Source organism: Mollisia scopiformis, assembly GCF_001500285.1.
Source record: "Mollisia scopiformis unplaced genomic scaffold LY89scaffold_29, whole genome shotgun sequence".
NCBI lineage: Eukaryota > Fungi > Ascomycota > Leotiomycetes > Helotiales > Mollisiaceae > Mollisia > Mollisia scopiformis.
The window spans coordinates 392,044-414,288 of NW_017263609.1; the positions used below are offsets into that span (position 1 = coordinate 392,044).

At 47.9% G+C, this 22,245-nt stretch overlaps 12 protein-coding genes across 12 annotated transcripts; 5 read left to right on the forward strand and 7 right to left on the reverse strand.

Annotated features, from left to right (window-relative positions):
• The first annotated feature begins 177 nt into the window (after positions 1-177).
• On the forward strand, positions 178-1,870 carry LY89DRAFT_690381 (uncharacterized protein). Its single transcript, XM_018216086.1, has 6 exons — positions 178-516; positions 571-711; positions 764-1,051; positions 1,108-1,217; positions 1,270-1,352; positions 1,406-1,870. The coding sequence occupies exons 1-6, from the start codon at positions 346-348 to the stop codon at positions 1,789-1,791; spliced, it is 1,179 nt and encodes a 392-aa protein (XP_018063690.1). The 5' UTR covers positions 178-345; the 3' UTR covers positions 1,792-1,870.
• A 314-nt stretch (positions 1,871-2,184) lies between these two features.
• On the reverse strand, positions 2,185-3,530 carry LY89DRAFT_657675 (uncharacterized protein). Its single transcript, XM_018212439.1, has 3 exons — positions 2,943-3,530; positions 2,661-2,887; positions 2,185-2,599 (listed from the first exon to the last, which is right to left on the reverse strand). The coding sequence occupies exons 1-3, from the start codon at positions 3,166-3,168 to the stop codon at positions 2,228-2,230; spliced, it is 825 nt and encodes a 274-aa protein (XP_018063691.1). The 5' UTR covers positions 3,169-3,530; the 3' UTR covers positions 2,185-2,227.
• An 843-nt stretch (positions 3,531-4,373) lies between these two features.
• On the reverse strand, positions 4,374-5,555 carry LY89DRAFT_690382 (uncharacterized protein). Its single transcript, XM_018216087.1, has 3 exons — positions 5,091-5,555; positions 4,809-5,035; positions 4,374-4,757 (listed from the first exon to the last, which is right to left on the reverse strand). The coding sequence occupies exons 1-3, from the start codon at positions 5,287-5,289 to the stop codon at positions 4,395-4,397; spliced, it is 789 nt and encodes a 262-aa protein (XP_018063692.1). The 5' UTR covers positions 5,290-5,555; the 3' UTR covers positions 4,374-4,394.
• Positions 5,556-6,028: 473 nt separating this feature from the next.
• LY89DRAFT_690383 (uncharacterized protein) lies at positions 6,029-6,931 on the reverse strand. Its single transcript, XM_018216088.1, has 4 exons — positions 6,832-6,931; positions 6,475-6,701; positions 6,325-6,419; positions 6,029-6,271 (listed from the first exon to the last, which is right to left on the reverse strand). Exons 2-3 carry the CDS (start codon positions 6,545-6,547, stop codon positions 6,331-6,333), a joined length of 162 nt encoding a protein of 53 aa, XP_018063693.1. The 5' UTR covers positions 6,548-6,701; positions 6,832-6,931; the 3' UTR covers positions 6,029-6,271; positions 6,325-6,330.
• A 234-nt stretch (positions 6,932-7,165) lies between these two features.
• Positions 7,166-8,352, forward strand: LY89DRAFT_788227 (uncharacterized protein). Its single transcript, XM_018223146.1, has 3 exons — positions 7,166-7,525; positions 7,579-7,811; positions 7,867-8,352. Exons 1-3 carry the CDS (start codon positions 7,306-7,308, stop codon positions 8,281-8,283), a joined length of 870 nt encoding a protein of 289 aa, XP_018063694.1. The 5' UTR covers positions 7,166-7,305; the 3' UTR covers positions 8,284-8,352.
• Positions 8,353-8,491: 139 nt separating this feature from the next.
• LY89DRAFT_690386 (uncharacterized protein) lies at positions 8,492-9,140 on the forward strand. The gene is made up of 2 exons (XM_018216089.1): positions 8,492-8,838; positions 8,898-9,140. The coding sequence occupies exons 1-2, from the start codon at positions 8,730-8,732 to the stop codon at positions 8,966-8,968; spliced, it is 180 nt and encodes a 59-aa protein (XP_018063695.1). The 5' UTR covers positions 8,492-8,729; the 3' UTR covers positions 8,969-9,140.
• Positions 9,141-11,186: 2,046 nt separating this feature from the next.
• LY89DRAFT_537489 (uncharacterized protein) lies at positions 11,187-11,393 on the forward strand (the record flags this gene model as incomplete). Its single annotated transcript, XM_018208118.1, has 1 exon — positions 11,187-11,393. A coding segment is annotated over one exon (207 nt), but the record flags the coding sequence as incomplete, so codon positions are not given.
• Positions 11,394-12,971: 1,578 nt separating this feature from the next.
• Positions 12,972-14,067, reverse strand: LY89DRAFT_598351 (P-loop containing nucleoside triphosphate hydrolase protein; the record flags this gene model as incomplete). Its single annotated transcript, XM_018210036.1, has 2 exons — positions 12,972-13,748; positions 13,807-14,067. The coding sequence occupies 2 exons, from the start codon at positions 14,065-14,067 to the stop codon at positions 12,972-12,974; spliced, it is 1,038 nt and encodes a 345-aa protein (XP_018063697.1).
• An 818-nt stretch (positions 14,068-14,885) lies between these two features.
• Positions 14,886-16,702, forward strand: LY89DRAFT_598024 (bicarbonate transporter; the record flags this gene model as incomplete). The annotated part of the gene is made up of 3 exons (XM_018210009.1): positions 14,886-15,181; positions 15,228-15,325; positions 15,375-16,702. 3 exons carry the CDS (start codon positions 14,886-14,888, stop codon positions 16,700-16,702), a joined length of 1,722 nt encoding a protein of 573 aa, XP_018063698.1.
• A 358-nt stretch (positions 16,703-17,060) lies between these two features.
• Positions 17,061-18,243, reverse strand: LY89DRAFT_788231 (GroES-like protein; the record flags this gene model as incomplete). Its single annotated transcript, XM_018223147.1, has 2 exons — positions 17,720-18,243; positions 17,061-17,670 (listed from the first exon to the last, which is right to left on the reverse strand). The coding sequence occupies exons 1-2, from the start codon at positions 18,202-18,204 to the stop codon at positions 17,061-17,063; spliced, it is 1,095 nt and encodes a 364-aa protein (XP_018063699.1). The 5' UTR covers positions 18,205-18,243.
• A 694-nt stretch (positions 18,244-18,937) lies between these two features.
• Positions 18,938-20,015, reverse strand: LY89DRAFT_690390 (uncharacterized protein). The gene has a single exon (XM_018216090.1). The coding sequence runs from the start codon at positions 19,706-19,708 to the stop codon at positions 19,094-19,096; it is 615 nt and encodes a 204-aa protein (XP_018063700.1). The 5' UTR covers positions 19,709-20,015; the 3' UTR covers positions 18,938-19,093.
• Positions 20,016-20,384: 369 nt separating this feature from the next.
• On the reverse strand, positions 20,385-22,009 carry LY89DRAFT_285388 (putative epoxide hydrolase). Its single transcript, XM_018206478.1, has 2 exons — positions 21,263-22,009; positions 20,385-21,215 (listed from the first exon to the last, which is right to left on the reverse strand). Exons 1-2 carry the CDS (start codon positions 21,679-21,681, stop codon positions 20,462-20,464), a joined length of 1,173 nt encoding a protein of 390 aa, XP_018063701.1. The 5' UTR covers positions 21,682-22,009; the 3' UTR covers positions 20,385-20,461.
• Between the last annotated feature and the right edge of the window lie 236 nt (positions 22,010-22,245).

The window sequence follows — 22,245 nt, forward strand, 5'->3', positions numbered from 1 at the left end:
TCGAAGCTTATCGTTGCGAGCGTTGCTTATGCATGTCAGGCTGTGGCTGCAGGTGAGCGGCAGTCGAGCGGAGCCCCCAGAAGCCCGCATGCGGCACGGAAACTGTGCTAACGAGTAGGTAAGTCAGCGGCGTTAGTGCTCTCCGAGGAGAGGAGGGGGACGTTGATCCTTCCGAAGCACAATAATAATATCCGCCAGAGAAAATGGAATCCCATTTTCTCGGATCGTAGGTCATGTTATGAGTATCAGCAGAAGCTTCTTTTGTTGTTCTGGAAATCAACGTCGTCTTCTTATCTTGTGTTTCTCGCTTCGATACCTCTGAGTTTTTCCTCCTCGCCAAACAAAATGTATGCCGACTCCATCATCTTCGTTCCTTATGCGTCGCCGAGTGCTATTATCGCGGCTGGGGTCGTCTTACCGGTTTTGAGTATCATTGCGGTGGTATTGCGTTTCTATGTGCGCAGCTCGAGAAAAACGGCCATAGGTGTTGATGACTGGCTTGTTATTCCACCTTTGGTAGGTTCATTGCGTCAATTTATACAAATCTTGCCGCTGATGTTGTTGATATAGTTCTTTGTTATTGGAATGGGAGCCTGCTTAATCGCCGGTGTTCACGACCATGGTTTCGGCTACCCAACTCCACCTCCAACAGGAACGACGGAGGAAGAGTACCTGACCGAGACGAACCCTGAGATTGTGACTGCTAATCAGGTATGCAATCAACTACTCGTTGTATGTACAATCACTGATTATTTGACAATAGATTCAATTCGCTTTGAATCTGTTGATGATTCCTGCTTATGGGTTCATCAAGCTCAGCATCATTTTCTTCTACAAGAAGATCTTTGCTGTAGAGAAGCGTCTCTTCTACCTATTCTATGTCCTCACTTGGACTATGATTGCCGTCGTCATGGCTTGGACAGTCTGCTTTGAGTTTATGTTCATTTTTGGCTGTGGAAAACACATCAGCGCTTTCTGGGGTTCTCGTTTGGACTTGGCTACCTATTGCGCCAAGGGTCTCACGTACGATGAAGCTATGTTCACTTCTGAGGTAAGTCTTGTTCTTAGAATTGGTTGTGAGAAATCTTGTGCTAACGAAGTCTACAGTTCATCCTCAACATTATCCTGTTGGTCATGCCTTTGCCTACCATTTGGAGGCTTCATATGCCATGGACTCGCAAGCTTGCCATCACTGGGGTCCTCCTAATGGCTTTCATGTATGTTCTCTTGCGTGCCACGCGTTCATAGACCTCTACTAATAATATTCAGGGCTGTCATTGCCTCCGTTTTCCGCCTCGTTATTGTTCTCGAGGTGGTCAACTCCAATTACAGTGCTGTCTGGGATGAAGATGGTGAGCAAAATTCTATTCCGACTCCTTTCAACCACCCTCTAACTCATCCGTAGAAACCATCGCAACAATCTACTACTGGGGAATGATCGAAGCAGGTCTCGCTCTCATCGCCTGCAATCTCCCCTCCCTCAAGCCCCTATTCACCGCCGACGGCATCCAAAGCGTCCTCAACAGCGTCCGCAGCAGAGTCTCCTTCCACTCCTCAAACAGCAGCAACGCACCCAAGAGCTCCAAGAGCTCCCAGACCTCGGAATCGTCTGGTGGTCTGCAGAACCCGTTCCATAAGGCTGAAGAGGGTAGATTGAGCGTCACCCCTTTCAGAGGCGATGTTTCGGAGACAGAGAGTCATATTGTCTACGTCAAAGGCCTAGAGACAGAGCATCAGCAGAATTCGATCACGGTGCAGAGAGATGTGAGTGTAGAGGATACTACGAAGTGAAAATCAGCTGCGGAGTTGGGCGTCTTGAAGGCATCGTATATAGGCTACCTGAACATCATAAATACCAATTTGCTCTAGAATTCATTATTTGACTCACCATATGTACTTATGAAGGAAAAGAGTGCATGTGATGTAATTGTACTCTTGATTCCAGCGATTGCAGCCCCAACGTTCTAGCCAGAATTAAAGTTCAAGTGACACGCGGGTCAAGGAGAATTTCATCGAAGGACTTTGAAGACTCTATGCTGTACAACATTCGCGGCCCGTGCCGTAAAGTGTCTAAGTTGAAGCCATTGATGGACGCCTAGAACAGTGGCACAGTTGTAGACTTTGAAGGCTCAATCTAGATCTCACAGTCTCACAGCCAAATTGCACTGATGTACTGATCAGCTTCTGTACAAAAATCAATTCTTACAAGTACTCCTCAGTCGAGAAACTAGCTAAAGGGATCCCTATGCCCATGCTCCTCAAAATACTCCTTCATCTTCGGATAATACCTCGACTCCTCCTTACAATACGCAAACTTCTCCACATTATGAATCGTCGTCTTATACTCATCCACCATCGCCCAACACGCCTCCCGCTCCGGATCCGTCGACCACTCCACCAGCGCATCCCAACTCCGACACTGCCGCTGCTGCTCGTCTCTCGACGCATCCGTCTTGCCCTCTATCGCTGCTATCGGTAGATCCGACGCTTTGCACATCACGTACTGTCTCATGGACTCGAGGCAGTGGTTAATGTGATGCTTTGGAAGGCTTTGAGGCTTGTCTTGTCGGTAATCGCTTAGACTTCTACGGATGAGTTTCTGTTGTTTTGCTGTTAGCTATTTTTCTCTCATTTTTCGGAGGTGAGGAAAGGAAACTCACCAGACAATGTAAGTTGTGAAACCCCTCGAGATAATACAATCCCTTACTCTCATCCCACGGAAATCGAGCCGCGGGCGGTAGATTATGCTTCAGCACGAACTCATCTGTCAACGCAACGGCCGCTGCGTCCATATTTAGCGAATCCCATGCCATATCCGCCACGGTCTCATTGTCGTCTGTAAATTCCGAGTTTCTTGGTAGCGTGACATATGTCGTGGGTAATTTACCTGCAAGACATTGTAAGTAAACGAAATATCGAAACAGGAAATTGGGGTTTCGTACTATACGTAGAAAGTTGAGCGTCCCTTCTTGCAGCTGGCCAATACCAACAATATGACAGGAAAGCCAGAACGTGAATCGATAGTGAGAGTGCTAACAGACCGGCCAGCACTCGACTCGAAGAACTCTTTCGAGGAGGAGGATTAGAGATCTCGTCTGTAGCGATACTTTCATGGTCCGAGTCTTTCTCGGCCACTATCTGGTATTCTTGCTGTTTTGATCCTAACATTGTGTATACTTCTGACTTAGAGGTACCAGATTCAGAGGCGGAAGTATTTCGACAGCAAGACACACAAGTTTGCAAGCCAGCCTCGTTCAACGCAACCTACAAGGCTACTCAGCTCGCTCGCGAGGTAACATTGGAACAGAATTATTCTTAGCAGGATCTCCATCCGTGAACAAGTAAGTCCACATGCACCGCCCATCAGCCTTCATTGGCCCGTCAGCACTATAACCCGGCACCTGAGCGGTGCGGTGGCGGTACGGTATCCACACTACCGCTGTCAATCTTGGCGCCTTCAGCACTTCAGTACCGATCGACCCCTGAAAAAGCCCCATGAAGAAGGATTCCCGTCCGGGCCCTCCTCCCCCACATTCTGATCAGCCACCCCCCTTCTCTTCTGTCTTCCTAATTAGGAGACCCTGCATGATGGTTTAGGAATTGCGGCACAGCTGGCAGACAGACTCGAGACAGAGTCGCATCGGCGCTTTTTTGGGGGCTATCTCGGCATATATTTCCTTATCGTTTCGTTCGTTTCGGTGACCGGTGGATGGGATGCAGCGCTGCGGCGAGGGCCAATGGTGGCGCGAACTCGTTCACCACCTACGTGGTGATTTGCGTTGAATGGTAAGTACGGTAGTCTTGCGTAAGCTGAGCAGCAAGTTCTTAGCACGAGGTCAGGTCGGTGTTTTAACCGGTGGACATGATTGCTGGGAATAGCGTACCGTGCTTCTGACAGATCGTCACTGTATGGTATGGTACGTCCGAGGAGCTGCGCAAATACCTACTTCGTACTTATCAAAGTGGATTTGTAGGGGACAGGAACTGATATCAAAAGATATGGTAACATGCATGCAGTGTAACTCTGCGATGGGTGTTTGACAACGGTGCAAACTTGGGCTTGGCACGTCATGGGTTGTTACCACGGTATTGAGTCTTCCAGAATATGGAGGCGCATACTCGTGATACAGCGTAAACCTTAACTAAACCCCTTAATATATTCCTCGTGGTGTTAATTTATTTTGAGTTTGTTTTTGGCTCCTATGTGATGCTCGCTTAACAATAATCGCGGGGTAAGGTTACGGTTGCACAAATGGCGGAGTGGTGGCACGGCTTTGTTGACGACCAAGACTTCAGGCAATGAACAAATTTGTTTTTTGGTCGTCGTGGTGCAAATTCTGGATATAGTATGAGAACGAGAAAAATCAATAAGCTAATACATGATATAAATACATTCAAGTCCACGGATCTTGATGTCCCTCTCTATCAAAGTACTCCTTCATGTTTGGGTAGTACCTCGAGCTCTCAGGACAGAAACCAAATCGCTCGATCTCATGCTTTGCGTGTCTATACTCGTCGATGTAGTCGTAGCAAGCATGTCTCTCCGGATCTAATGCCCAAGTTGTTAACTTCTCCCAGCTGCGGCATTGCATCTTCAACCCAGCTTCGACCTCATTGCTCACTACTGGGATTAGGTCATCGGATGCAGTGCACATTGTGCTCTGCCTCAGATTGTCGAGACAGTGGAGTATGTGTCCTGCGTTTTGACTTTGTGGGATGTCTTGTTGGTACTCTCGGAATGACCTCCGGATTGCTTTCTGAGAGATTGTTAATTCTGGCTTTTATTTATTGGGAGAACGAAAACTTACGAGGCAGTGAAGATTATGAAAGCCTTTGATCACATATAGTCCTTGACTCTCATCCCAAGGGAACCTCATTCCAGTCCGAATTCCATGGTTTTGCGCAAATTCATCTGGCAGAGTGATCGTTCCTGGAGTGGTGTCTAACGCTTCCCATTCGGCGTCTGCAACTGTATCATTCGCGCTGGAGAATGGAGTTTTGGTGAGATGGATTCCATCTTGTTTTGGAAGTTGAGCTATTGAAATTCCGTCAGTTATGGTGCTGAGATGATGGGATGGGAATCAGTGTACCAAATCTCGACAGAGAATTTGTGGTTTCACCGTGCCAGTGAAGTGCGATATAGCTCAAGCAAATCACATTCAAGAGAACAGAGAATGCGAACGCTAGCAGGAAGGCATGCCGCGATCTCGGAGAGATTGTTCGACGAATTGTATCCTCCTTTCCCTCTTCCTCCAGTATTTGATAATCTTTGTACTTCGACGGCGACATTGTCATGCTCTTCAGATGCAGAAAAAAAAGTTTGCGAGATTCAATCCAGAAGCACTTGCGCCCTATCGATGCCTGTAAATGCTGCAAGGGCAACTTAATTCCCGTCACCGTATTCTGTAAAACTGTTTTGCCGCGTAATTCAAGACTCGAGTTGATGATTTCAACCCCGGCACTCGAGTCAGTTGATAAGCACTACCATCAAATCTGGGACGTACTAAAAACATGCCGTCAAAACCGCATTCGAAAAGATTGACCACCTGCGGTCTTCGCAACTTCCTAAGTGAGATCTTAGCGCGATGTGCACTCGCTGCGACGCAAGACGGGACGTATGCTCCGGATATCGTATATTGGTCGGGTAAGAGCACCTTTTGTGAGCAGGCTTCAAAGTCTTGCATGGCAGTCTCTCATTGGTCTGAAACTCGCCGAACTTTATGAACCCCTCTGGGATGGTCCCCCGCCCCCAAGGTGGGGACCTGCCGCAAGCCACAATGCATGGTGATCGTTCTAGTCGTAAAAAGGAGCCAATCTGAACCATGCTTCAAAGCCCATAAGCGCCTCCCGATGGGGGCCCTGGAAACCCTAAGTGCACTAACCTCACGTCATCTGGTACCTAGCTATCGTAAGACTGCCTTTCCATTTATCATAATTATTAAGATATTGGAAAGGATACCCGAACCGGGTTTCAAACTAGGACATTGCAGATTCGAAGTAGTGACCAATAGTCACTTAATTGTTCAGTATGAGATACACAGGAGACGATGTGATGCCATGCATATGTCTACGCTTCATATTTTAATCGCCGAGAAATTTGCCTCCCGTTCGTGAACGGAGCAATGGAAATAATACTATGAACTTCTCTTCTGTGAGATAGTTCTACAATGTGTGTATTCGCTTCAATGAAAATCAGATCCCATAATGTGATATCTCAAAAGTCCTCCAGACGATGAAAAGAATGCCCCTTCGCAGCTCCAACTAAAATATCCTGTTATTAGAGTTAGTGTATAGTCCAAGTAAACTATGTGCGATTCAACATACCTTGCCTTACGCGAAGAATGCCACATCTTCTAGTGTTTCTGTCGATGCTGTGTCGGTGGTTTGGAGGTCTGCAGATGTTTCGGCTTCAGCTCGAACTGATATGAGTTAGTAAACGTAAAGTAGATTGATACTTCGTAGGAGGGGAAGTACTTGTCAAAGGAACTGCTGTGCTGACAGCAAATAGCGACGCAAGAACGACGACGATAGACTTGGAGAAGAACATCTTGAGAATGATATTGAGTTTGGATTGTTTGTGTGGAAGGTTTGAAATGGAAGGTAGTGAATGGTGTGTGAATTGATGAGCGGTTGTCAAGCGGGCACTTAGGAGATGGTCGTTTGTCAAGATGTAAGAAAAAAGCGTGCTGCTGCTTTATAATCTATCATTCGCGTTCAGATGTTAGTTCAGGAACGATACAACGGCATCTATAGGCGGCATATCGTCCCGATACGACGATGGCTGTCCAAGAGATGTCTTGACCGAGCGAGTCCACTTGATCCCCCACTGACCTTCAGCTGGTCCACGTTTGATGCCAAGATTCGTCTATAATTGGCGACAATACTTGACATGGAGTCCTTATTCCCTGTTAAAAGCTGGCGGAGACTGTTTTTGGATGGGGAAGGTGGATAGATACCATGGGTTTTTGAAGGATGCAGATCAGATGGATCTGCAACCCCCGTCGGGAACCTCGGTTTCGGGTCTAGCGCCGGCCCAGCTGAGTGAGGCTTGGGGAGAAATAATCATCGCCGTCGCAGTAGCCTGCATTAGTCGACCGGTAGTTTTGGTTATCAAAAATGCCTCGCGGATTCTGATCTTATTTTGCCATCAGGGTGGGATTGGGATTATTACCGTAAATATTTGGCGGCTATGTGATCCACTCTCCAGGTCCCTTGCTGGTTTGTCTTCTTTTCTCAAGAAAATCCCATTCCCAATAATTCTGCTTCTCACCATCTCGCATCTCCCAAACATACTGTACCTTCAAAATGTCAAAGGAGTACCAATTCGAGCCTCTCCTCACTGAGGAAGAGGAAAGTAATTATAGTTTCACTCGACAGCCAAAAGCTCCTCGAAGATGGTCACTCAGCATCTTGCTGAGCATATGTCTCATCATTTCTACAAGTCTCAATCTTTTCCAAGCAATCGCCAATGTCCCTGCCCCACTAGAGCATGAGAGCAAGCCTACTGAGTGTCGCTCTGAGTATGGTAAGCAATATTTATGTTCAAGATACGAACTGCAGCTCACCGATATGAATTAGCCAACCTCAAGGACAACGAAATAAGTGTGAAATGGCTGCAAAGCAGTGCATACACAAGCTTAAACATTTCCGAGAGAGATCACATGTGGGATGCTATAAATCATGACAGTGGCATCGTCGCAGTACCAAAAGAATGGGCTGCGCAGAAAGGTTTAGATATGGGCGCCGACTTCCCATGGGACAAGAGCAAGACGATTTACTTCGTCAACGCTTTCCACAGTTTGCATTGCATTGTAAGTCAACCAGTGCCAGCACGCTTGAAATGTTCTTGCCTAACAGACTGCACAGAAAAACATCTACCGCTCAATGATGGAGTACCGAGAGGGACTACCCCAAACATTCGACCAGCATCACCTCGTCCACTGTTTAGACCAACTTCGCGCAGACACTGAATGCGCTGCGGATGACACACTCCGAGTAACCACGCCCAGCAGAGAGAAGAGTACAGCGGTGGGGCAAGTTCGACAGTGCCGAAGCTTTGATCAATTGAGAGCATGGACAGTTGATCATTCAGGTTGCTACCGATATGGGAATCCCACGTTCGAGGACGCGCAGGATAGTCAGCTTCCAAGGAAGCGATATTGTCCAGAAGGAAGTCCAGACCTCGACACGGTCAGGGCATACTATGGAAAGGGGCCAGACTGGACTCCAGCGAATGACCCGGTGTGGAGCTGGTTCGATGAGGATGAGAAGAGAGGGCAGTAGCTGAGCTTGAGAGTCAATGATACCAAGGTAGTCTTTTATATGGAGTTTAGGAACCTGAAGCGCAACTGTACAATTCCCAACAAATTTAGAGCATATATTGCAACACCTAACGAAACACCACACATGTGATGACGTGTAAGGTCGCAGAAGCCCTTTTGTCTACCCAGACAACCATAAGGAGCATTGTAGAAGAGCTCCGTCACGTGGTAAGTACTGAGTGACAAGAAGGGAAGGGGTTGATTGGCCGCCCTCGTTTCTCGAGCAGAATATCTTCAATGCCCCGAATCTCTTCTCAGGGCAGAGACGTCCGCCCTCTTCACGATGCGGCGAAATTGCGAGCCGCAAATCTTCAAAATGCCTACTCCTTTTTGTTTCCGTTTGTGCTTCTCCACCTCGTCCGAAAGCTTCTTTCTCTGGCCTTGGGGCGCAATTGACGTCGTGCCTCGATGGTTTATCCCAGCGCTATGGGCATGGTCAGCGAGGCCTCGGCTGACCCTGCACCCGCACCTGTGCCCGAGTACGACCTTAACGACCTCGATAATCTGGTGTTGAGCCCTGGACATAATCTTAATTCAACGTTTCCGAACAACATTTCAATCGGGGATATAGCATACGATGGAGCGGATCAAGGCCCCGGGTCTGGGCGGAATGTCGACGTCGGTGCAAAAGGGCTCTTTTCGAATGATGGGTGGACGTTCCGAGAACAAGTCGAGAACCGCGAGTACCAGGAAGCACCTGAATATGACCAAAATGTCGATATTATTGATCTTCACCTACCGGCAGTGCACGAGGACGGGATGTGGACTTTTCAGGAGCATACCCAGATGAGTGACCATCAGGAGGCTCCCGAGCTTGAGCGCAATGTTGTCCTTGAGAACCAGATGTTGCACGATATCGGTACGTGACTCGAGAATGGGTTAATTCACGTGATCAAAGCTCATCTTTCAGAAGATCTTATCGATCCAGGCGAGAAGTGCCAACGCGATGCTTGGGAGTCGCTTGGCTTGAAGTGCGACTGTGGCATATGCACGACCATAGCTTTTGAAAGGGATACAGGCAATCTTGGGTTCATTCTCCCGGCACCACCAAATCACGTGTTCAGCTACCAGGAGCCAGAAAGTAACATGGAATTGGACGAGCCACTCTTGCTGCCAACAGCTGAACCTCTGATCGAACGCCATACTATGCTATTGTCTCATGTGCCTGAGGATAGGCATGACAAGGCCGAGGCCTCGACAAGACGACCGTCCAGAAAGAAGAGGAGGTACATCAGTCATCATTGTACTTTCGAATTATGTCTAGGGTCATTCAATTCTAAGTATGACTGGAAGAGGCATGAGGAGTCCAAACACAAACAGCGCTACATGTGCAAAACGTGTAGTGCTGGACACAATCACCCCTTAGGGGGTTATGCTTGCGGCTTTTGTCTGGCATCTATCCCAAGTCTCGAGGCCGTCAAAGAACACACTCTCCGATGCAGTGATGCCAGAGAGCAAACGATTTCTTATTGTAGAATAGACCACCTACGCGAGCACCTGCGAAAGCAGCATGAGATGGATGCAGAAGAAGATTCATTCGATTGGGTTTATGATACTGGATTCGATAACGACTGGTTGCGAGAATGTGGCTTCTGTGGGATCGAATTTGATGATTGGGAATTCAGGGCAACCCATATTAGCACCGAGCATTACAAGAACGGAGCTGACATAAAAAACTGGAGGGTGCCATTTCGAAAGCCAGCAGAACAGGAAGCCAGTGAATCCTCGATTGATGGTAGCGATGGTACTGACGATGATAATGATCCAAGTGGAGAGGATAGTAACGATGAGGAAGATGATGACGATGACGACGACGACGAGAGTGACTCTGACGGAGACGATCAACTTCTTAACTGTCCAAGCATGAGCGGACGCAGTCAGCCTCCTGTAGGATTTTACAATGCCAATTCGCACATCGCCAATAATACCGGCCATGGTGGCGCGAGCCTTTATCCTGCTCAGTCCAGATATCGAAACGCGGCTGCAACATTCAGCAATAACGCCTATAACATCAATCGATATCTTGAAAATGACGAACAACACGAACGATTGATGCTGGGTATCGGACGACGACCAATGCATGTTATCATTGGGGGACCGAAGAACCCAGCACCACCCCGTACTTCCTTGGCAAACAACAAAATCAGCATACCGGGCACAATTCAGCAACCCGTGCGTTCCAAGTCGGTCAGTGAGGATGAGAGTCTCCCAGATTCAATCGAAAATAAGGCCCAGATTTGCTTGGCACATCTGCCACTATCCAAAGCTACCTGTCCTGCAGCCACTCATGACGCCTTGACTGAGCAGGTCATTGACTTTGTTCTGAACCGGGAACAGCCAGATACCTTAGGTTATTCTTCACTTTCGGGTAGTCTCGCCATATCCGACAACTCGTCTGCTCTAATCTTAAGGAACGAAAACCGGATTGTCCCTTATAGAGCCTGGACTGTCAGCAGTGGCTCCTCCAAGAGCACCCTGTCGTCGTATACTCGATCCGCTATTAGTCGACGCAGTAGCCTTGCATCCACGGTCGATTCTCACACTGTTGTGCCCTGGCATATTCAGATAGCAGTCGACAGTGATGCTGTAGGGATCTTGGCTGAGGGCCTAGACGATAAATTGTGGAGTTTACCATGCGAATTTGCGTTCGATGGTTGTGATGTTCGATTCCCGCCAAGTAGGTATGCAAATTGGTTTGCTCACAGTCTATCGCATTTCTTGGGTAAACTTCCAAGCAAAGCTGTTTGCTGGTTTTGTGACGAGCAAGAGGGCATCTTCGACGCGCATGGTGATCTCCTCTCTAGTTGGGCAAACAGAATGCACCACATCTCAACTCATCTGGAGAGAGGACTTTCAATCGAATACATGCGACCAGACTACTGGCTCATAGACCATTTGTGGACAAATGGTCTACTCAGTATCGAAGTTTATCAACACGCAATTAAGTATAACGAACGCCCGCCATGTACTGAGCTAGTTCCTCTCGGATACGAAACGAAGACAATGTCTTACAAACGGGAGAGGAGTTTGCAACAGCTTTACGATTTGGCAAAGGAGAGCAGACAACGAAAGGGCCAACAACGAGCAAAGAATCAATCGTCCGCAAGCTCGCAGGATACTGGTCCAGATGGACTCGATGACCAGGGCAGGGTAACTGAATTGCCTAGCGATCCAGGAATGCTGGGAGAGGGAAGTAAATCAGGAACCAAGAACAAAATGTTGCTCACCTCCCTTGGGAAAGACGAAGAGGAAGATCAAGATGATGTGTTGACGGATAGTCCATTGAAGTCTCATACACAGCAGCACCTTGGTAACAAAACCGAACCCTGGAGCGCGAAAACTCTGCTGAAGGCTGAGCGGACAACTGGGTCAACGTCTATTGAATCATTACTTCCAAGATCAGATCTCTCCTCTGGGAGCAGTAGCAGTCTGAGCACAACTTCCAGCAACAGGCACGCGAGATCTCCCTCGAGGTTCAGTGACTTAACAAGCATCAGTTCATCTGAGTCTTCGAAAACTTTGCAGACAGGTTTACCCGCAAAAGGAAAACGACCCATTGATAGAAGCTATCGACCCCTGAAGCCAATCATCCACTCTCGTGGTTCCTCAATCGCATCTATATACTCCAAATCAAGTGGAGACTCTTACTCTACAGCAAGTTCACGAGCCACTGCACGAGACACAGATGTATACAAGACCACGTCTCGCAGCAGCACGGCAAACGGGGCATACAGGGAAGAAAGAGTAGAAAAACGTCGAGTGCCAGACAATGGTAAGAATCTCAAAAGAGTTGCTCCCATTGAAACATGCGCGTAGATGTCTAACGTAAATTCCAGCGAGTCACTACATGACAACAACCACAAGCAAAAGTGGCAAAAACAAAGTCCATGCCCACGGAGCAAGATATTACGATCCTCAAGAACCTCGATCATCTGAGGCCCGATACGAGGATTATAAGAGGACGAAAGAGGACGAAAGACTACCAGCGGTTGGGGCGCTGAGACACGAAGACTACGAAGTAAATGATAACACGACGCAAATGACACAAAAATAAAAGCAGGATTTTAGATTTGAGAAGCGGAAAATTGCATAGCGGGACAACAGGACCTTACATATTCTCCTTCGTATACTAGGTGGGAGACGGAGGAATCCAAAATATCAGACGAAGCATGTGAGCTTTGGGTATATAAAAGCAAAATACAATGTTACAACTTTTTCCAAAGTAGCTTCTCCTTCTCTTCCCATCAGACCAGATATAAAAGACAAGTAGCCAACACAACACGTGCCCAAGTGTCTAGATAAGTATGAGTCGTTGCAGGAGTCGTTGCGGTTAGTGCTATACGACAATGCATTCATATCTCAGCATGAACGTGGGCACCCCGTCTCCTGATTCGTCGTGTTGATCTACTAAGGACGGAGAAGCGCTCATGTTGTGCCGGTATTGAGTGGTGTTTTCCTGTAGTTCAGAAGACAACTGAACCAAGGCCCGGGATATAGGGGTGGTCTCTCTTGAACAGAGGCTAGTCGTTCCCTTGTCTTCGACAAGGACCTCTCTTTCCAAACTTTGCGTGGCGCTACCGATACGTACGCGGCTTAAATCTCCTCCTATGATAACAGGCGCAAATAGAGTGTTCCGCTAGGCTTGGAAGCTCAGCGGGCAGCGTCAGACAGTCTAGCCTTCGTCCTCGCTCTCTGCACGTCCTTGGCTTGTTTCCTTGCCTGGCTGAGACTTAATCCAATTTCCTCTCTCATCTTCATCTCCAAAGCATCTTGTGAAACCTCATCCAAGATGAAATGACCTAGATTTCCCTGCCTCCATCTCTGTATGATCCAGAGCGCAGCAGCATCCGTGTCCGGAACGCCGCCTTTTCCTAATCGTCCTGTCTTCCTACATACCCCCTCCAACAACTCCACGACATCATTCGTAGGGCGGCAGTACTCCTTATACCACACCTCCCCACCTAGCTGTTTATTGATGTGATACAATAGATAATCACAAAGCGTGACCGGGGCAATAATCGTATCCTTCACACTCCCCACTAGAGCCAGTTTCATCATCGCCTCTGCATCCGGCACAAATGGCACAAATACACCAGGCGTATCAACCAAGTATACGCCTTCTAGTCCCTTTGCTTCGTCCCTCTCTACAATCTTGACTCCGCTGGCAATCTTTCTCGTCACCCCTGGCTGGGCACCTGTGAACGCCGCCTTGGCTTTATGTACACCTACCATCCGCAGCGCGTTCAAGAGGGACGATTTACCCACGTTCGGCATACCAACGACGAGAATTCGCGAGCCGAGTAAGGATTGTCGTGCTTCGTTGTGCTGCTTGCAGAGATCGAGGACGGTTCTCACGTCGCGTTTCGATTTATGGTTCGTGAAAAGGGTCGTGGATGGTGCATGCCATTGTTTGATCATGTCTTCTCTCTACAAAGCAGCAGCCGGTTAGAAAGCAATTCTCGCTATGTTGCAGAGTAGCACGAACCTGTTTATCCGCTGGCTGGTCCTTACTACCCAAATCTCTCTTCGTATACACGACGACGCGCTCTCGACCAGCCAGCGACTCTTCGAAGAGCGGATTCCGAGATGTGAGCGGGACTCTGTAGTCTCGACATTCGATGATGAGGTCGATTGATGAGAGCATGGTCTTCATTTTCGAGAGGCCCGAGGCATGGTGGCCGAGGAAATAGGAGCGCGGCAGCGAGAGCTGGGCAGGAAATGCTGCTCGCGGGATGAATTGTGCCATCTTTGTGGCTGGAGGGTGGTACTACCGAGGGTCCATTGTATGGTTTGTAGATTAATTGAGGACGTGTCGTGGTACGTTTGTCGAATGGCGAGGCTGAAGATATAAATTTTTAAGGTTTGCTGATGTCAATGTCGGTGTCCAATCAGCTCGCGGATTTCGAGCCATGACGCAGCCTGCCGCCACCCTTGTCGTGAAGAGAATTTTTTGGTATTTTGATCACCAAGTTCGAAGGCTTAATGTGTAATGTATCTGTTTCGTAGTGTATATATTTCTATTTGTATCATACCGTCTTTTTCACCTGTCACTCTCATCTGTCAATCTCATCTGTCAATCTCATCAGTCATCCGAACTTGTTGGTGTCCGTCGTCGCCACTCGAACCGTATTCCACTTCCCTCGGATTTTGACTAAGGAATTGGCAGAATTGATGCCTTCCCCCCATAGCGTGGCGCCGAGAGTGACTCGTCATCGAGGCTTCTTGCAAGAATTCTCTGCCTTTAGCAGTATTGGCCACAACTAAACGAGGTTATATAATGCTGCTGCTATAGTGAAGCTTGATTGAGGTGGAAGACCAACAACCAGTTCCAATATGGCAAAGGACCGGCTCTCTCTTCCGTTGAGAAATTTCTCACCGGATCTCAGCTCTGCCTCAACTGCAGTACAACACTCAGAGAGTTCGTCCAGGTCTAGGCTACCTGAGAAAGCACTTCCCTCAGAAAAAGACATCACCGAATCGGGTACCGATATCGAGAACCACCAGCAAAATGATACCTCAATTGAGAAAGAAATCCGGGAGCAAACAGATGCAACGTACTCGTCAATGCAACCTCGCACCAAAGGATCAAAACGAAAAAGATGGAAGAGCTACTTTGGCCCGGACGGCAAATTACGACCTTTCAGACTTCTCCGCCAAGACATTGGGAATGTCAGAAAGAGATATATATCTGACTGGACATTATTCAATCAGTTGATATTCGCAAGCGCGGTCTATGTCTTCTTTACCAATATCTTACCTGGAATCACTTTTGCTAGTGATCTCTATGTCTTGACTGGCATGACTTGGGGAACGATCGAGGTTGTTTTCAGTACTGGTTTATGCGGTATTATCTTTTCATTGTGAGTTTCTTACTTGTATCCAAAGGTCTCATCTAAGTCAAGTCAGATTCTCTATTCAACCTCTGACCATTCTTGGTGTTACTGGACCTTTCTCTGTACTAGCCGAGAACATCTATTCGTTATGTATAAATTCTTTCCATGTAAGTACATTGAACTTCTTCCAGAACAAGACAGCTCACAAATGAACAGGTAGATTTCCTTCATTTTATGGCATGGTCTCTCATCCATTCTGCCTGGATGCATTATCTTCTCGCTATATTCAATGCTCATGACTGGACCATGCAGTATGTCACTACATTCAGCGCAGATATTTTCTCGCTTTTGAACAGTGTCATCTATTTTCACAAAGCTGTCCAGGAGTTGCAAAGAAATCATGAGGCTGTATCATTTGCCTCATTTCTATATTCCGTCATTGGAGCAGTAGGAACCTTTCTCGTTGCAGTCGTTCTATCGACTGCGAACTCCTGGCAACCACTCTTTCATCGGTATGTACGCATGGGTCTCTCAGAGTATGCCGCAGCGATCTCCATCATTCTTTGGATTGGAATGCCGAACATTGGAGAGCTTGCCACGTTAGACAAGCAGACACTGGTGGTTCAGACTTCATTTCGTCCGTCCGACCCAAGCAGAACAGTTTTCTTCGTGCAGTTCTGGAAGTTGCCCATCGAGTGGATCTTCATCTCCATTATTCCAGGAGCCATCATTACCATCCTATTCTATTTCGATCATGAGATCAGTAGCATCATCTGTACGCTTGAGCGCTACGGAACTAAGAAGCCTGGAGGCTTTGCCTGGGATATCTTCTTGCTTGGAACTACAACGGCGATTTGTGGCATCCTTGGTATCCCGCCGGCAAATGGGCTTTTGCCTCAAGCACCATTGCACTCCGAGTCCCTGATGCATACAGTCAAAACCGAATCGATTGAAATAGATGAAAAGACAGAGAGCAGAAGAATTGTGATCAGAGAAAAGCAACAAGTCTACGAACAACGATGGTCACCTTTCCTTCAAGCAGCAGGAATATTGATTTTCATCTCTCCACCGTTCCAACATGTTCTTGGATTGACACCGACCTCTGTACTTGCCGGCCTCTTTCTCTTCATGGGCGAGCAATCACTAGCCGTCAACCCGATTCTGTACCGCTTCTTCTACATGCTCACTCCTGCGTCCGAGCTTCCTCCTCTTCCGAAAGGGGTCAAGAATTATCGGGGTATACATGCGTATACAATTGTGCAGATCGTGATGACTGGAATCATTTTCTACGTCACGCTGACAGTGGCAGCCCCAGCGTTTCCGATCATCATTATAGCAATGGTTCCAGTTAGGTTGCTGCTCATGAATAGGTTTTGGGGAAGGGAGACATTGAGGTTCGTCGACTCTTGGGCTTGCAAGGATGGGACACCGGAGGATGATGAAGATAGAAGAAATGGGATTGATGGCGGAGAAAGGAAAAAGAAAGAGAAAGCTGTGGCGAATAGTGATTGTGGTAGAGACAGAGGTTTAGGAGAGGAACTGGTGTAATGACATCGAATGGCTTTCCAGTATGATTTAAATGACTTTGTTACGGAATGTCCATTTTGAAGAGCCGGTTCCCAGAATCAGAACTTGGAGCCAAGGAGAAGCTAAGCCAGGCGAGCCGAGCAGCCTGTCAGACTTCCCAGCGGAAGCCGAAGAAGAATGCATCTCACAAGGGCGGCTTGAATTACAAGACGGAGATAGAGATGTCGAGCGAATATAGTCTACAGAATTATCTGTCTATGATTAGATTGGCTTATATCTGACCCAGTAACGACGAATTACTAGGCAAGTGACGAGACCGCAATTCTTGTACATAATCTTTGGCTTTAAGTCAAACGAGATTGAAACGTCTTTCACTCCATCAAGGCACAATGATCGCAGATCCCTTCCCTCCACTCCCCCCAAACTCAACCGCCTTATCAAACCCCGCCTCCCACTCATCCAACCCAAACTTCTCAACAGTTTGCCCACCCAACTTCAAAACTCCAACCTCAATCATCTTAATCAAATCCCTAACATCCTGCCTCTCATACATCCACTTCCCTCTAATCCTCAAATCCTTACTAACGACCACCTTCACAGGAATTGTCAACTCCCCCTTTAACCCACCCATCAGACTCACTCTCCCGCCCTTTCTGAGAGCAAGCATGCATGTCTTGAAATGAGTAGAGTTCGCCGCTTCAGGTGGGGAAATGTCGAGATACGCATCGATTGTTCCGAACGTTTGCAGAGTTTTGAGATCAGTTGGTACGTCACCTGTAATTTGAGCGATCTCGAACCGATCGTTGGCGTAGCTTGTTTGGAGCTCTTTCAGCGCTTCAAGGTTTCGACCTACGCCTATGACTCGAGCTCCCATTGCAAGCGCAAGTTTGGTTGCTGCGGAGCCGAATGTACCCGTTGCAGGAGCGATAATTATGCTCTCTCCGGTTTTGAGATCGATATCTCGAAGTCCTCCGTATGGGACGAGAAGCCTGGGAGAAGTTAATCTCTGATCCAACATTCAAATTCGGACACACTCGCCTAGAAATATCCTGCAACTCCTCAACACCAACCCCCAACTTCTCCACATCAAGCACATAGCAATTCTCCAGCGGCACCTTCGCGTATTCCGCATACGTACAATCCCTCCACTCACCCCTCATCAACCTCCGCGCCGCTTCCGTGTGGCCCTCATGTACACCAAACAAGAACGCCGCATCCTCATCATCTCTTGCTCGCACGAATGAATCTATGAATACCAACTGTCCTTCTTTGAGCGAGACAGAGTCGGGGCCAAGAGCTGCAATTCGGCCGATTGCTGAGGTCCCGATGACGAGCGGGAGCGAAAATGGGTACGGTCGCGTGCCGTTGTAGATGTGTTTTGAATAGGAGATTATGTTTGCTGCTTCGATGCGGACTACGGCGCTTCCGGGTGTGGGTTGCGGTGTGGGTATTATCTTTACCTCTGGAGGTTGGCTTGTTGAGGTGAGGACTAGGGCACGGTGGGTTTCTGGGAGTGGGGTCATTTTTGGCTGATGAGGACTTGTTGTATTAGTGATCTGGACTATCGATGCTGCTCGGCGGAGATTATCATATCAATATATATGTCTATCATGTAGAGTATTTGTTTCGGATCTGGACTTTAGGTTGCTGTGTTGTGCTTATGTCCGAGTTTATCGGAGGCTCGAATCGCCGGCTACACGCGTTCTCGCTTCGTCTCCTTTTCAAGCGAGAGCAGCAAAAAGGGGGGCGATCGCGAAGAAAGCGGTCACTTCAGGATACGAAATTGAATTTCTCCTCCTGTGCTACTCAGTCGTCTGACAAGAAGCAAGGGAGAAAATTAAAGAACAGTACATACAGAGCCAGAACCATGACGAAAGCTTGACAATTTGCAAAAACTCAACCTTGCCTCGTTGTGCCGTTTGCGCCTTGACTTGCGACTTAGAAGAAAATCCAACGATCCGTTTGATCATCAAGATACACTACCTTAGATTCAAGTGATCTTCAAGTTGAAAGTCAAATAATCAGGCATCACCCGGGAGAGCGGCTACCTGAGCGAGCCCCTTTCCTTGCCCTTGAGGACACATGACGACTTTTGCTCTATGCCATACAACAAACACATTTCCATAGAGATAAATCAAGCTATGAGCTGAACTCAAGTCCATAAGAAGCAGTAATGTGCAGTAAAAAATTGGAACAGATAGCGTGACACGTTCACATAGTGCAGCTTAAAATTTAAAATTTATTCCTGTGTATAATAGCGACGACGACCTAGGAAAAAATCCAAACACAAATCAAAGCACAAGCTAGTTTACCCTCCACTCAAAAAGCCAATTTTACCACCATAAACTCCTCTCCCCGTCCCCCTTCCCCCTCACAACCCAGCACAGCTGAATACCTCCTCGCCTCTCTACCCTACAAAGCAAAAGCGCCCGCCATCAACAAAGCAGCGAACCCAAACCCACCAAGCACCTGCCTCTTACTAGCCCCCGATCGCTGCACGATCTCAGAGCGCTTGCCGTCCTTCTTACCCTTGGCATCCTGCCCATCCTTAGCGTTTGCTCCCTGCTGCGCGACAGCGACGGGCGCCGCGTTCGCGGAGGCGTTTGATGCAGAGGCGGTGGAGTTGCTTAGATCCGCGCTGGAAGACGACGCGCTCGAAGTGCTGTTACTGATATCGGTGCTGTTGCTCAGATCCTGGCCGTTATTCAGGTCTTCTCCATTGTTGAGATCCTCTCCGTCGATGTTCGAATTCCCGGACAGGAAGAGTTGCTCGAGTTGCAAAAGCTCCTCGAGACAAGCGTTGGAGCCGGAGTTGCCAAGGTTGAGGAGCAGGGAGTTCACCGGGGAGGAGACGAGCTGCTCGAGCTCGTTGAGGGAGTTGCCGCAGGATTGGGTGAAGGAGAGGAGTTGGGGGGCGAATGCGAAGAGGGAGTTTTCTTGTTGGATGTTGAGGAGTTGGAGGGAGTTGAAGGAGTTGATGCCGGAGGAGAGCTCGAGGAGCTCGATGAGGAGTTGGTTGGATGACATGGTGGTGGTTGAAGAGAGAGTGTATTGGTTGAGTTTGATTAAGTGAAGGTAGTAAGTGGTAATAGTATGTAAAGAATGGAATCTACTTTCCAGAAGCAGAAGTGTAAATTAAAATAAATTAGAGGGAGTGAAGGGCAGGCTTGGCGATTCAAGAATGAGTTGAGGAGAAGAAAGGAAGGGAGAAGGGAGGGAGAAGGGAGGGAGACGGCAGGAGATGTACCCCAGACCTAATATACCACGTGATGATCTGATACTATGGTACTATAGCTGCGATATAGACACCGCATGAAGCCGTGCCACGATGCTTAACTTGCTGGCGCACCACGGAAGAACGTTTGTAACAACCGAACGACCGCCGGTCACTGGTCTGGCATCTAATCTGATGCAGCAGAAATGCCATCTGATACTTCAGATGGGCGGGACGGGAGGCTGCCGACAAGGCGCTGGGGGAGAAAATCTGACAGCTCGGAGCATTTGCTGAGGTTGCTGGGGGTGCAGGGCGGGTGATTGGTTGGGAGTGGGATTTTGCCGGAGTGTCATGCACAGACTCCTGCGCGAGGATCGCCAACTCTGATGCAAATAACCTTAATGCGATGTGACACGAACGCCCTCGAAGAATTTGTTAGACGAGTTTGATACACCGAAATGCTTGATTCACGGACGTCTCTGTTCATAAGCCATTGAATTCCCCAAAGTCCGAGTGACGTAGATCTAAGCTGGTTGGGTGGGATTCTGGAAGGTAGCTGGTACGGCTCAATGTGAGATTGAGTCGACTTTGACGGTCTTGAGGAATTTTGATACAAGTTCGACGACCTTCTCTGGCTGTTCTTGTTGCACCCAGTGGCCCGCACCATCGATCAACTCTACGCCTTTGAATTGAGGGCAGACTTCACTCATCTTCTCGACGGCACCTGGTTCTTGATATGTACCCCAATCTTTCTTGCCAGAAATGAAAAGCAAAGGGACTGCGATCGTTCTCCCCGCGTATAATTCCAGTTCTTTCATAATCGCTGGGTTGGTCGATACCCTATACCAATTCAGACTACCTTGGAACCCAGTCCTGCCATGTTCTTGAACATAGACAGCAAGATCGTCATCATCCAGCCATCTTGCACTTAACTTCGAGACTGATGCTGGATCTTCGTCTGCCATGGAGATCTTGACAGACTCGCGCATGCCTGCTTTGAGAGGCATAACATAATAGTATGGTAGCTTTGCAAGCTCAGTTGCTTCCCACGCCTTCAGTGGCTTTGGGTCGTTGCCTTTCCAGTCTGCACTCTTCAGATGAAAATACCCTCGAAGAAAGTCGTGAAGATCTTCTTTGGGGTTGTCCATATCAGCAGCAGCAGGGGCCGTCGAGTAGTAAATTTTATAGGCCTTTCGAGGTTCCGGTAGCTCGGCCAAAGCTTGGTGGAAATTGCCCTTCTTGGGCTCAGGTGTTGGTTTTCCCACCGTATCGAAAGGCAAAGACGGAATGCCACTGAAAGGATGCGTCAATAATACCACGCTGCGTCATGTCAGCAGAATACAATTAAGTTGCAGGGCAAAGCGCACGATTTGAAAATATCTGGTCTCGTGATAGCACCTATTGCAGCTGGCACCGCTCCAAAATCATGACCAAGAACACATGCGACTTCCTTATAGCCCAGCGCATTAATCAATATCACAGCATCTGTGACCAGCCGAGTAAACGTGAAAGTGTTCAGGTCCACAGAAGAGAAGTCGCGAGTATCCCATCCCGTTGTTCGTCCGTAGCCTCGTTGATCATATGCTACGACGTAGTAGCCTTCAGCTGCAATGGCTGGCATCACCTTGCGCCATGAGTAGGCCAGCTCCGGGAAGCCATGGAGGCAGAGGACGAGGGGTTTATTGCGTTGGCCTGCTGTTAGGACGTGGTAGGTTAAGTCGTGGGTTGGGAGGTAGGATTCGGTGATTTCTGAGGGGAGAGGGAGAGCTGGATATGATTCTGCCATTTGATGCGTACTGAGGACTATAATTATATTATTATTTGTTTTGATTTGTGAACGAGGTTTATTATTTGATTGAGAAAGGTGTGTTAATAACTGGTTTTTGTGGGGACGTTCAGTGTTGATTTATATGTTTATAGAATGAGCAAGTGACGAACCCGTCCTCTCCGTCGGAGTAAAAAGTGCTCCTTCTTACCCCGACGGAGAACCGTCATTTTCAAGCCACCTTACGAGTCGCCCAGTTTTGCTTCAACATTGACATAAATTTCGTACAGACACTTCGTTTAAGCTTACTCCAATTGATAGGGGCTTGTAAGGATTATATTCCCAATCGCATGTCTCCTTTAATTGATAATCACTTATTCATCAAGTAGTTTGACGCTCATCTCGCACTGCAAATGACAAACGAAAGGCACAATGATATTGCTCTGTATTGTCGGTTCTTGGCTTAGCGGGCAATGGTATATCAATTGTCCAAAGCAATCATTTGACTTCAAGGTAAAGCTGTTATGTAATTGGGGTGAGACCTCGGAAGCTTGAGTTGATGTTTGAGTTTGTCTTGTTCGGCAG

What these genes read in the sequence shown, in the direction of transcription:
- LY89DRAFT_690381 (XM_018216086.1), top strand. Translation starts at nt 346, where the DNA reads ATGTATGCCGACTCCATCATCTTCGTTCCTTATGCGTCGCCGAGTGCT. An exon ending in AAGCTATGTTCACTTCTGAG is followed by an intron (nt 1,052 to 1,107) that starts GTAAGTCTTGTT and finishes CGAAGTCTACAG; the next exon opens with TTCATCCTCAACATTATCCT. An exon ending in GTCCTCCTAATGGCTTTCAT is followed by an intron (nt 1,218 to 1,269) that starts GTATGTTCTCTT and finishes AATAATATTCAG; the next exon opens with GGCTGTCATTGCCTCCGTTT.
- LY89DRAFT_657675 (XM_018212439.1), bottom strand. Translation starts at nt 3,168, where the DNA reads ATGTTAGGATCAAAACAGCAAGAATACCAGATAGTGGCCGAGAAAGAC. An exon ending in CGCTCAACTTTCTACGTATA is followed by an intron (nt 2,888 to 2,942) that starts GTACGAAACCCC and finishes AATGTCTTGCAG; the next exon opens with GTAAATTACCCACGACATAT. An exon ending in TTCACAACTTACATTGTCTG is followed by an intron (nt 2,600 to 2,660) that starts GTGAGTTTCCTT and finishes GCAAAACAACAG; the next exon opens with AAACTCATCCGTAGAAGTCT.
- LY89DRAFT_690382 (XM_018216087.1), bottom strand. Translation starts at nt 5,289, where the DNA reads ATGTCGCCGTCGAAGTACAAAGATTATCAAATACTGGAGGAAGAGGGA. An exon ending in AAATTCTCTGTCGAGATTTG is followed by an intron (nt 5,036 to 5,090) that starts GTACACTGATTC and finishes GAATTTCAATAG; the next exon opens with CTCAACTTCCAAAACAAGAT. An exon ending in TTCATAATCTTCACTGCCTC is followed by an intron (nt 4,758 to 4,808) that starts GTAAGTTTTCGT and finishes ACAATCTCTCAG; the next exon opens with AAAGCAATCCGGAGGTCATT.
- LY89DRAFT_690383 (XM_018216088.1), bottom strand. Translation starts at nt 6,547, where the DNA reads ATGTTCTTCTCCAAGTCTATCGTCGTCGTTCTTGCGTCGCTATTTGCT. An exon ending in CACAGCAGTTCCTTTGACAA is followed by an intron (nt 6,420 to 6,474) that starts GTACTTCCCCTC and finishes AACTCATATCAG; the next exon opens with TTCGAGCTGAAGCCGAAACA.
- LY89DRAFT_788227 (XM_018223146.1), top strand. Translation starts at nt 7,306, where the DNA reads ATGTCAAAGGAGTACCAATTCGAGCCTCTCCTCACTGAGGAAGAGGAA. An exon ending in TGAGTGTCGCTCTGAGTATG is followed by an intron (nt 7,526 to 7,578) that starts GTAAGCAATATT and finishes GATATGAATTAG; the next exon opens with CCAACCTCAAGGACAACGAA. An exon ending in TCCACAGTTTGCATTGCATT is followed by an intron (nt 7,812 to 7,866) that starts GTAAGTCAACCA and finishes CAGACTGCACAG; the next exon opens with AAAAACATCTACCGCTCAAT.
- LY89DRAFT_690386 (XM_018216089.1), top strand. Translation starts at nt 8,730, where the DNA reads ATGGTTTATCCCAGCGCTATGGGCATGGTCAGCGAGGCCTCGGCTGAC. An exon ending in CGATAATCTGGTGTTGAGCC is followed by an intron (nt 8,839 to 8,897) that starts CTGGACATAATC and finishes GATATAGCATAC; the next exon opens with GATGGAGCGGATCAAGGCCC.
- LY89DRAFT_690390 (XM_018216090.1), bottom strand. Translation starts at nt 19,708, where the DNA reads ATGTCATCCAACCAACTCCTCATCGAGCTCCTCGAGCTCTCCTCCGGC.
- LY89DRAFT_285388 (XM_018206478.1), bottom strand. Translation starts at nt 21,681, where the DNA reads ATGGCAGAATCATATCCAGCTCTCCCTCTCCCCTCAGAAATCACCGAA. An exon ending in AGACCAGATATTTTCAAATC is followed by an intron (nt 21,216 to 21,262) that starts GTGCGCTTTGCC and finishes GACATGACGCAG; the next exon opens with CGTGGTATTATTGACGCATC.